General features: G+C 33.7%; 1 protein-coding gene across 1 annotated transcript in view; it reads right to left on the bottom strand.

The window, feature by feature from the left end:
* Positions 1–11,704, bottom strand: part of LOC126879538 (juvenile hormone esterase-like) — a 68,719-nt gene extending 57,015 nt beyond the window's left edge. Inside the window, exons 1-2 of the mRNA XM_050642692.1 lie at positions 11,338–11,704; positions 9,110–9,401 (exon numbers count right to left, since the gene is read on the bottom strand). Of these exons, the coding sequence (XP_050498649.1) occupies positions 9,110–9,401; positions 11,338–11,532 (487 nt within the window). The 5' untranslated portion in view covers positions 11,533–11,704. The remainder of the gene's footprint in view (positions 1–9,109; positions 9,402–11,337) is intronic.
* Between the last annotated feature and the right edge of the window lie 444 nt (positions 11,705–12,148).

Here is a 12,148-nt window from a genome sequence, read left to right as displayed (position 1 = left end):
TTTGTATTGAAAAGGGGGCGAATTTTCATGCATACAGTCGAGTGGCACATCGTTTGAAAAGTATTTTTTTCTCTACAGGACCCTCTATTTTTTTTTTAATTTGCGGAATACCTTTAAATGTAATTTTGGATTTAGCTAATTTACAATAAAAAATGCCAAGTTTCTTGTAAAAGGTATATATTAAAATACCCTAAATAAGGGTCAAAATACAAAACGTTTTCGGATTAAGGAATCCATCATCAGTGTTTAAAAGCCCTAAAATTAAGTATAACCTAATTAAATGAGATAAAAGTTAAAATTGACAGAGGTTTTCAAGAACAAGAGGTCATACTTACAAAATTTGCATGCCTGAGCCACCAAAATGTATAGGGTAAAAACCCTTTAAATGTAAATAATAAAGATGTTTTACATATTTATATAAAATTCATCGGATGTAATAGATAAACCTGGATGTTACCCAGGGCAACACAGGACTCTCCCCACGTGGTTGGAACTTTTTTTGGTGAAAACCTCACATATTGGATTTCAATGGCCAACTGACAAGTGAATTAAAGAGCAACCCGAAATGACACCAAGAACTGTCAATGTAACCTAGTTGTAATATTACTTCAGCCACAACGTTAAAGATTCATTTAAATGTTTTAAGATAAAAAACAGTATCAAATTTACAAATAGTAAAAATAAAAGATGTTCACAAAATATGAAAGATTTTTTCCCTAGAAATAATGCATTAATTAAGTATTCAAAATAGGGAAATGAAATGTTTACGTTACAGGAAGTTATGCAGTCAACAATACCAATAGGTGTTGTATTAGTGGTATAAAATTGTCAATACGATTAGACAAATAATGGTAAAGGCCTTATACTAGGAACACAAAATAGTATGTAATGTGTACATATGTGTACGATTTTAAGAGTATTGATGAAATGATAATTGTTTAATGACTGATAACTTACTTGGTAGTCGACCCAACATAAATTGTATAAAGATAGAAAAAGTGATATGATAATTGTAAAAATACTGTTTTGTTTTTATCTGATATTTATCTGAAAATGAGACTAAAGTAACTTGATGAAACTGAGTCCTCCAGAGACCTGACATCAAATTGGTTAAAAATGAAATGGTTGTAAAATATGGGGGGGAGTAGGACGGTATGAGAAGTCTGACATAGTATGTTGTGATATTGGACCATGGAAGATGTGTAGTGTGTTGTTATGAAATAAGAGTTATCTAATCTATAAGCTATGAGATGAGGCTAAGAAAAAAGGTGGCTGGAAGAGACTCAATTCTGATGGATGTGGTTGTATATGTGATGTAGGAGCTGAATTTTGGAAAATTAAAGATAATGTAAAATAATGTGGATGTAAGAGGATGAGGTACAAATGAATATTAAAGAGTTAAAGTAAGATGTTGCTTATCGACAATTGGGAGTGAAATAGATGTATGTGGTAGTCATGAATGGTGTAGCAGAGAAGAGGAAATTGTATCTGATGTGGTTTATGAAAAAAGTTGACGGTGTAAGGGTTGAAAATCTCGGTTAAATGACACATGGCGATTGACACAACTAGGACTTCTTTGCTTCTCTTTAACTATTTCTAAGTCTTCATACAGGTCCAATTTTAGGAAGTTTTTTTGTGAAATATTATGTAATAACGAGACATCTTCTGGGATATTAAGGGTATGTTTGTTTTTTACAAGATGTTGAGAGAAGGTAGAAGTGTTTTCTCTTTTGGTGTGCTCTAAGGAGCGTGAAGATAAGGATCTACAGGTCCTACCTATATATGTAGCGTCACAATCAGAACATTGTAATCTATACACACCACTACGATCCATGTAGTTGATAGGGTCTTTGGAATTGGTAAGACACTTTCCAAGATTGTTGGGCACTTTGAAAGAAATATGAGTATTATCAACTGCTCTTTTAAGAATATATCTAATGTCTCCAGAAAGACGTTCATGAAGATATGGTAAGGAAGCATATGAGGGTTTTAAGGTCAAGTCTCTAGGGAAAGCAGTCTCTCTCAAGACTCTAAGGTGTCTCTTTTGAATAAGTTTGTAGACAATATTAGGATCGTAACCGTTGTTGAACGCTATTTGACGAAGAATATTGAGTTCTTTATCATAGTTTGATGGTGATAAAGGAATAGTTTCAAGTCTATGGATGTAACTATGGAAAGCTGCATATTTATGTGACATAGGGTGGTTAGAAGATAAAGGTATGACATGATCAGTCTGTGTTGGTTTCCTATAGATACTGAAATTGAAATGGTCATCTAATCTGGTAATAGTGAGATCAAGAAAGTTAATTGATTGGGAAGATTCTAGTTCCTATTTTGAATACTTAATTAATGCATTATTTCTAGGGAAAAAATCTTTCATATTTTGTGAACATCTTTTATTTTTACTATTTGTAAATTTGATACTGTTTTTTATCTTAAAACATTTAAATTAATCTTTAACGTTGTGGCTGAAGTAATATTACAACTAGGTTACATTGACAGTTCTTGGTGTCATTTCGGGTTGCTCTTTAATTCACTTGTCAGTTGGCCATTGAAATCCAATATGTGAGGTTTTCACCAAAAAAAGTTCCAACCACGTGGGGAGAGTCCTGTGTTGCCCTGGGTAACATCCAGGTTTATCTATTACATCCGATGAATTTTATATAAATATGTAAAACATCTTTATTATTTACATGTAAAGGGTTTTTACCCTATACATTTTGGTGGCTCAGGCATGCAAATTTTGTAAGTATGACCTCTTGTTCTTGAAAACCTCTGTCAATTTTAACTTTTATCTCATTTAATTAGGTTATACTTAATTTTAGGGCTTTTAAACACTGATGATGGATTCCTTAATCCGAAAACGTTTTGTATTTTGACCCTTATTTAGGGTATTTTAATATATATCTTTTACAAGAAACTTGGCATTTTTGTGATTTATGGTATACAGCCAGCTACAGGAAGTTTATTTTCCTCGTGGATTTTAATTTACAATAAATTTGGTAAGTTCAAAATTATCTTCAAACCTATTACGTAAATAAAAAAATAGAGCGTCGTTTAGAGAAAAAAATTACCTTTCAAATGATGTGCCACTCGACCACACTTGCTATTTAAAAAAACGTGGGGGTCGATGCGGGGCAGTAGGGGGTTACATTTGAGGGCATGAAATTTGCATGAAAATTCGTCCCCCTCCCATTAAAAATTGACGTTTTTTTTAAATTTTGAAGAAGCTCTTGATTTCTGAGTTTCTGCTGGGGGGGGGGGGTCAAATTTTCGTTGGAATAGACTGTATAATAATAACATATCGGGCATATTTATAAAGTAGTGAAAGAATATATTGTATGGAATAGATGGTATAATTTTTAAGTCTCTATCAATCAGAAGGCTCTTTTCAATGGCATTACAACCCAAATCTAGCCTTGGCCTCCCTTAAATTATGCCTCCAATCTTGCCGGTCCCGCGACAATCTTTTCCAGGTTCTCACGTCTAGCAAATTTTGCGTCTCCTCTGACACTTCATCCAACCAACTTGTCTGTTGCTTTCTTTTTGGTCTTGTGCCCTGTATTTTACTATCTAGGGTTCTTTTTGGCAATATTTCGGCTTCTATTCTTAATACATGAACAGCACATAGAAGTCTCTGAAGTTTAACGAATCCTGGTGCATCTTTTAACGGTGCCCCTTTGAACGTCCAATTATTTCATTAGGACTTTTCTTTAAAGGCTTTTTTTCAGCTTTCTTTTTGTATTTTATATATATTTCTCTCAGTCATAACATACTCTTCTTTCTTTATATAAGCAATTTCGCTTTTCCATTGGCGGGTTGTTGCCTCTATCCAAGACTCTCCCTGCATCTCTTACGCCGTCGCGCGTCGGTCGATATTTCTCTATGATTTGTCCGTTGCTTTTAGTCACTTTTGTGTACGCCATTCTACTGATGTGATTATTTGTTTTTCTTTTTTCTATTGAGTGTGAACTAGTTTGACTAGTGAACTAGACTAACTGACTAACTATATAAAAGAGCTCTTCCTGGATACGAGGCCACCACTTAACACCACAAAGTATACGAATACTGGTCCTAGTATTTTAAAAGCGGAAGTAGAGAAAGCCATCAAACAGAGCAAAAATGGGAAATCTCCAGGCCCTGACCAAATACCATCAGACTGGCTCAAACTTCTGGATGACGACAATGTCTCACAACTAACAAACATTTATAACCATATATACGAGACTGGCATGATGCCACAGATATGGTTAGAGTCTACATTTATTCCACTCCCAAAAAAGCCTAATACATCATCATGTAAAGACTTTAGACTAATTAGTCTCATGAGCCACTCTCTCAAGATACTTCTTAAGATAATTCTTAATAGAATCAAGCAGAAATGTGAAGAGACAATGGGAAACAAACAATTCGGTTTCAGAGAAGGATTGGGAACAAGGGAAGCTTTGTTCTCAATGTTAACATTACTTCAAAGATCATGGGAAGTACAGAAACCAATTTACGTCTGCCTTATAGATTTTGAGAAGGCGTTTGATAGAGTTCAACATGATAGGTTGTTTGAATATCTAGAAATGATTGGAATAGACGATAAAGATCTGAGACTTTTACAACATCTATATTGGAATCAAGAAGCTTCTATTCTGGTAGACAGCAAAGAAACAGACAAAATTTGCATTCAAAGAGGTGTCAGACAGGGTTGTGTGTTATCCCCAACTTTGTTTAACGTATACTCAGAAATAATTTTTAATGAAGCCTTGGAAGGACAATGTGGAGTTCGAATCGGGGGAGAAACTATTAACAACATCAGATATGCAGACGACACCGCGATCATGGCTGAAAATATCGAAAATCTTCAATTCCTTATAGATCGAGTCACTAGAGAATGCTCCAATAACGGACTTAACATAAATGCAACAAAGACAAAGTTACTTGTGGTTAGTAAACAAGACGTCGGCCCTATGCAACTAATTGTCAATGATGAATCAATAACAAAAGTTAACCATTTTAAATACCTAGGATGTTGGATAAACGAGACACTAAATCCGGATGAAGAAATTAAAACTCGTATAGAAATTGCAAGAGGAGCATTTATGAAACTTAGATCTATTCTGAGCAACTCTCAGCTGAACTTACAACTAAGAATCAAGTTCCTAAAATGTTATGTGTATCCTGTATTACTATGTGGATGTGAAACCTGGATCATGAAGGTTAACATGATGAACAAATTAGAAGCCTTTGAGATGTGGTCGTATCGTAGAATGCTCAGAATATCTTGGGTTCAACGCATTTCAAACAGAGAAGTCTTAAACAGAGTAGGTCAAGGCGAAGGTGACTTAATGAAGATGATAAAAAAGAGAAAACTTGAATATCTGGGGCATATAATGAGAGGTAGCAGATACAGGATGCTGCAGTTAATACTCAATGGAAAGATCGACGGAAAAAGAGGAATTGGTCGAAAGAAATATTCATGGCTCCGAAACCTTCGTCAATGGACTGGCTTATCAGCAGATCAATTGTTACATGCCGCACAAGATCGAGAACGATATCGGCAAATTGTTATGGAAGCTACCTACGCCTAAAAATTTGGGCACGGTACTTAAAGAAGAAGAAGTGAACTAGTTTATACCTTATATAAATAATATAAATTAGTAGCTAATTTGGTCTCTCAGCTTGTTACCTGCAATTCTTTTGAATATTCTCATGTCAGTAGGACATTAGATTCTTGATTGCATCTCACAATTAACGTATATGTTACGCCATCTAGTACTATTAAGCATCCTGCTAATATATCTGCCCTTTGTACTTGATCTTTAACTAATTTTTCAATGTTTTGATAGCTGAACAGTATTACTTGTTCATTGCTAATTCCATCGACTTCCCAGTTACATCTTATTGCTTTCACTGAATAATATTGCCCCAGTTTTTTTAGTGTAAAACTACAATGTTAATTGTTTTGCTCTCGTAGTATATCTGTGAACTAGTCTATATTTTCATTTTGTTCTATTAATATTCCATCATCTTCATAACAGAGAATTTAATTCTGCTGTTGCTCATTGCTCATTCTGTGTCCTCTTCCATTATTGATGCCTTTTATGACTTCATCTATGATTAGACTGAATAAAATAGGGCTCATGTGAACATACCATTGGTATTGGTAACAGTTTGTAGTCCCTGAATTTATGATTTTCAGTGTGTGTTTTTGGAGTGAAACATATGAGCGAGTAAAAATAAGCTATGTTTCTCTTTATTATTCTTCTTGTTCTTTTGTTCCATTCGTGCTTTTATTGAAAATCCCAGATATGTAAAACTCTCCATTGTTTCTATATAGTCCTCTAATTCAACTATGTCACTGTCTTCCCTAGTGTCTACCAGTGTAAGCATTTTTGTCTTCTGCATATGTATTTATAGTACGGCCTCTCTGTTTTAATGGTGAATGTAGTTACGTCACGGATTTTGTTGTGCGAGACATCATACTGATATCATCGGCATAGATGGCAATCTGTGTTTATTTATTCGTTAAGAGGTTAGCTCGTCCTTTATTCAACTGTCTGATCATATAGTCGAAAGTCAGTTTAAATAAAGCTGGTGACTACTCGTCTCCTTGCTTTAACACTAGAAGCACCAGAGCGGTCATTTTGACTGCTTTCTATTTTTGACCCTCTGTATTACTTTTTCTTAGTTGTTTTAGAAAGTTGATAATTTAGGACTTTTCCTAGATCTACTTGAGGATTATAATTCCTCCTCTACATGTACTTAGTGTAATTACTTTTTGAGATGTGTTAGTATATACCTAGAAGCACCAGGGCGGTCATTTTGACTGCTTTCTATTTTTGACCCTCTCTATTACTACTTATTCATAGTAGTTATTCTAGAAACTTAAAAATTCAGGACTTTGCTACATCTATTTAAGGATTACAAGTTCTCTTTTGCAGGTAGGTACTTAGTGTAATTACTTTTTGAATATGTTGATGCCTACCTATAAAAAATGCGGTCCTTATTACGGAGGAGAAGTACCAGATCTGAGCGATGATCAATAGATAAATTTGCACTTGCGTCGGCAATATAGAACCTATTTATAGAGAATTGTATATTTTGCTAAACCTACAACTGGCTAAAATATATCTATCGACGAACAGCTTTCTCCCACAAAGGCAAGAAGTCACTTTACCCAGTACATGGCGTATAAAGCCGATAAGTTTGGAATCAAATTCTGGCTTACTGCTAATGTCTAGTCCAAATATTGATTGCACGGATTTTCTTACCTACGGAAAGATGAACAACGACCAGACAGTCAACTTCTAGGAGGACAGCTAGCCTTCTTCTAGCTGTCTAATGGGCCCATTTATGAATAAGGGAAGAAATGTCACGACACATAAAAAGTATTACGAAAGAAGTCTACCAGCAGTACTGGAACAATAAACCGAGCAAGAAAGGATATTGCTCCGACAATAAAAAACGAAAAGATGGAATTATACAAATCAAAAATTTTCATACACGAAGACTTGAGCTAACCAGGTGTGCCAGAGGAAAATGATCAAAAATGTTCTAGCGCTGAATTCCCAAGACTCAAACAATATTGAAATAGGCATAGACAAAAACGAGAAACCTAAAACCATTACCTACTACAACCATACAAAATACGGGGTAGACGTTGTAGGTCAGATGGCCATACAGTGCTCAACCAAATCAGCTTCAAGAAGATGGCCGTTGCAGCTTTCTTTTAATATCTTAGATATGGTAGGAAAAATGCTTGGATTCTGTATAAGGAAGTTACTGGTTGTCAAACATCTGGGCAAACTTTCCTACTTCAGTTAGCAGATGAATTTCTACAATATCATCTGCCTAAGGGCAGAGCAACATCAACGGAAACAAATCAGAGATACAACACCTCAATCAAATAATAAACGTAGGCAGTGACAAAAGCTACAATATCTCGGCCATGTGATGCGGAGGGAGAAGTATGACATCCTATGACTCATAATGCAAGAAGAGGTAGAAAGAGAAGATGCATCGGAAGAAGACGAATTTCATGGCTGAGAAATCTGAGGGAATGGTTTGGATGCAGCTCAAAACAACTATTTAGAGCTACTGACTCAAAAATTAAAATAGCTATGATGATTGCCAACCTCCGTAGCAGATATAGCATCTGAATAAGAAAAAGTGGAAAACTGGGAACTAAAACTAAAATAAAACATGTAAAAGTCATACACCTATGTAAAAAATTTGTGTATAGGTCTTGTACAAGCAAAATTAAAAAATTTTGTTACTACATAAATTGTGCTTAAATAATTAAATAATTTATTTAAATTAACTAAATGTCTTTTGTTAGTAGGTATTAACTCAATATAGGTTTTTTTCAATTAAAAAACTATACGAAAACGACTGGCGATAGAAAATTCTAATACCCGTCACCTTGACCGCTCCGGTGCTTCTAGGTATGAAAAAATGTTGGTGCTTCTAGTGTTCCTCTGACTAACTATTGAATATTTCTTAGTGAGGTTATTTGGTATTCTGACAGTTGCGGCTAAAGTCTACACCGCATATTATAAAGAACCTGGACATTACGTTTATAAAGACTGGACGCTTAAGATGGATGGGTCTTATTGAATAGATGAAGTGGGATGACATAACAAAGACAATAATAATAAAGACACTAGTAGGAATAAGGTCAAAGTGAAGATCCAGTGGTTTCCAATTTTATGGTTATTAGTAAACAGGCAACAGTAAATAATAATAACTATAACGTAACAGTTGGTAATGACTCAGTTGAACGTGTAAGTTATCTTGTATATTATGGGTACTCATATTCGTATTAATGAAAGCTGAAACCCTAGTACAGAAATAAAAGTAGAATTGCCAAAGCAAGAAAAAGTTTTATGAAATTTAAAAAAAAATGGTTTGGGAAAACCAGTGCTGAACTATTTCGTGAGGCTGTAAATAAGACAATGATGGTTAATATGCTGGGCAACAAGAGTGCTAATGATCGACAAGCGGTCTCAGCACCTCCAGAAGAAGGAGATCCAATCTCAGATATTTAAAAGAAGTTCTCTGTGAAAGCAGTTGATATACCTGAGGAACAATATAGATACTTTTGACAAAACGTAATTACCAAATGGTCCCAATCTGTAGTTAAATGTAACCACAACAACACCATGATCCATAATATACTTCGGACCGTAGTACTCATAAGTACTGGATTCGTTTTGGAATGCTCCACCATGTATCCAAAGTAAAACGGGTATAAGATCAGCAGATCCAGGTTTTTGGGGGGTGTATACGTTAACATATAGGCAGTCTTCGCTAATTTCTAGGTTATTATATTTAACCACAGTCTGATAGCAAACTTTGGTATTCTTTGTTGTATCCAAAATTCCAGGCCATGCGTTTGGAGTTTTCGGATTCTAAAAAAAAATAAGTTATAAACTTACGTGCATAGAAATCGGCTCACTTAAAAATTTGGTCATTTTTGATGTCTCATATTTCGTAAACCTCTTGGCCGATTTAAGTGATTTTTTAAATATGTTATAGCGTAATTCTTTAAAAATACTACTGGAATAATATTTTTGCTAAACAGGTAAATTTTCTTTTTATACCGGGCGTACAAATCAAACTGTGTTTTTTCCTCAAAGTTCGCATCACCCTGTGGAATATTCTAGCATGTATAAAATAGTGAAATTAAAACAAAACTATAGCCTCACGTTTTCTTAACATTATTTAGTTCTTTAACAACTAGACATGTTCTTCATCAATACACGGTGTTTTTAAATAAGTGCGGCAAACTTTAAGGGGTAATTCTGCATGAAAAAATAATGACAGTTGGCTTTATAAACGTATGTCTGCAAATGTTTCGTTTCCGAAATACGGAATGTTGAATTTTTTCTTACAAACTGACGATTTATTTATTGCCTTAAAACCAGTTGAGATATGCAAATGAAATTTGGTAGGTTTTAAGAGATAGTTATTGCGGATTTTTTGATATAAAATTAAGAATTTTATATTCACCATTAGCGTACATACGGGTAATATGATCGGTCATATTACACGTATGCACGCTAATAGTGAATATTAAATTATTAATTATATGTCAAAAATGTGCAATAACTACATCTTAAAACCCACCAAATTTTATTGGCATATCTCAACCGGTTTTAAAGCAATAAAATAAATCGTCAGTTTGTAAGAAAAATTCAACATCCCGTATCTCGGAAACGAAACATTTGCGGACATACGTTTATAAAGCCAACTGTCATTATTTTTTCATGCAAAATTATCCCTTAAAGTTTGTCGCACTTATTTAGAAACACCGTGTATTGATGAAGAACATGTCTGTGTAGTTGTTAAAATACCCAACTTTTTTATTATCCAACATAAACGAATGAGTCAAAAAACAAAATGTTAAGAAAACCTGAGGCTATAGTTGGGTTTTGATTTCAGTATTTTATAAATACTAGAATATTCCACAGGGTGATGCGAACTTTGAGAAAAAATCACAGTTTGGTTGGTACACCCGGTATACAATGAAAATTTACCTGTTTAGCAACAATATTATTACAGTGGTATTGTTAAAGAATCAGGCTATAACAAGTTCAAAAGATCACTTCAATCAGCCAACAGGTTGAGGAAATATGAGACATCAAAAATGACCAAATTTTTAAGTGGGCCGATTTCTATGCACGTAAGTTTATAATAGAGTATAAATATGTACCTATTGAATTTTCTATAAATTATATGAAATAATAATTAGTTTACCTAAGGTAAAATAATATATTTATGTAGATGTAAATATAGAGTTTCTGAACAACACAAACAACAAAAAGTACTAAAAAAACGAACATAACTTACGTGCAAAAATTATTTGAATCAAACAATCTAAGAAAACGGCTTAGGACATTTTAAAGAAGAAGCTAAGATTAAGCGAAAATGATTTTTGGTCTTGGTGATCACTGATCAGGCCTCTTGTGTATCTTTTAATAAACGGGGAATGTCGCGTCAATGAGTATTGGTTTTACTAGTGATAGTCCTTTCACTTTAAACGATATAATAATTATTTTACACTTATTATAATTACAATTATTGTAATAATTGGCTCTTTTTTAAGCCGTGTTCTACTTTGTAGTGACATTTTATCGCGACTTTGTAGTGATCGCGACGTAAAGGATTCTGTTGTGACCCCCCGGTAATACCATAAAAATGTGTTAAATTTTTAGATAGCTGTTTATTTATTCTAAGATATAAGAGCTAATAAATCTACTTTACCATACCAAAAGAGAAAATAGTTAAATAACTAAACTGCGGGTTTTAGAATTGGTAAATATGATTTAAATCTATGGTACTCACTTGAAATCTATTTTCCCCAATTGGGGGAGCAGCGTATGGTATTTCTTGGAAAGCATAATAGTTATTTCCATTTTCACTTTTCAGAATATGTCCCCTAATCATTCCACTTTCAGTTTGGACTAAGGTGCCATCATTAGCAGAAGCTTGAACTGTGAGAAATACACAAAAAAGACTTATTACGAGAGCAAGCTTCATTTTTTCTTAACTAAAATTAAACTGGATTACTTTTCACTCACTATAAAGTATAAGGGCTTTAAATCATGTGTTTATATGAAGTTTTGAGTAAAAAAATGCCTCATAATTTTAGTGACAGTGCGAAATCATTTAAAGTAGTCTTATTCATTTAAGTAAATATCATAATCATTTTATCCATAATATAGTGTAACTAAGATTTTTATAGATCTAGGATTTTATTAGATATGTCACATTCTCAAGTGGTTGGTTACACATTTTTGATAAAAAACAATTTTTATTTCTATTTTTATTTGAAATTCAGGTTTTTTCTACATAAATGTTCAATGAATGCTTATTATCTTCTTTTTCTGCTAATTCTGCTTGTTCATATGTGGACTGATACCTCTATGAAAGGTTTTTACTTCATCTTTTAAGCGGTCGCCCGATTCTTCTACAGATTGGTGATTTAGGTATTGCTATTTTGACCACTCTAGTCTTCCTCTTTCTGATTATTCCATTTTTTTTTCTATTTAGTTTCCATTCGTTTATACTATGTACGTGACATTTTCTTATAATAATATTCTCACTTGTATTCTTCACTCGTATTTCAACCTCTCAGCGTAGTTCCTGTAATTTA

The sequence above is a fragment of the Diabrotica virgifera genome, chromosome 2 (genome assembly GCF_917563875.1).
Source record: "Diabrotica virgifera virgifera chromosome 2, PGI_DIABVI_V3a".
Taxonomy (NCBI): domain Eukaryota; kingdom Metazoa; phylum Arthropoda; class Insecta; order Coleoptera; family Chrysomelidae; genus Diabrotica; species Diabrotica virgifera.
This window is presented reverse-complemented; position numbering and strand designations above follow the sequence as displayed.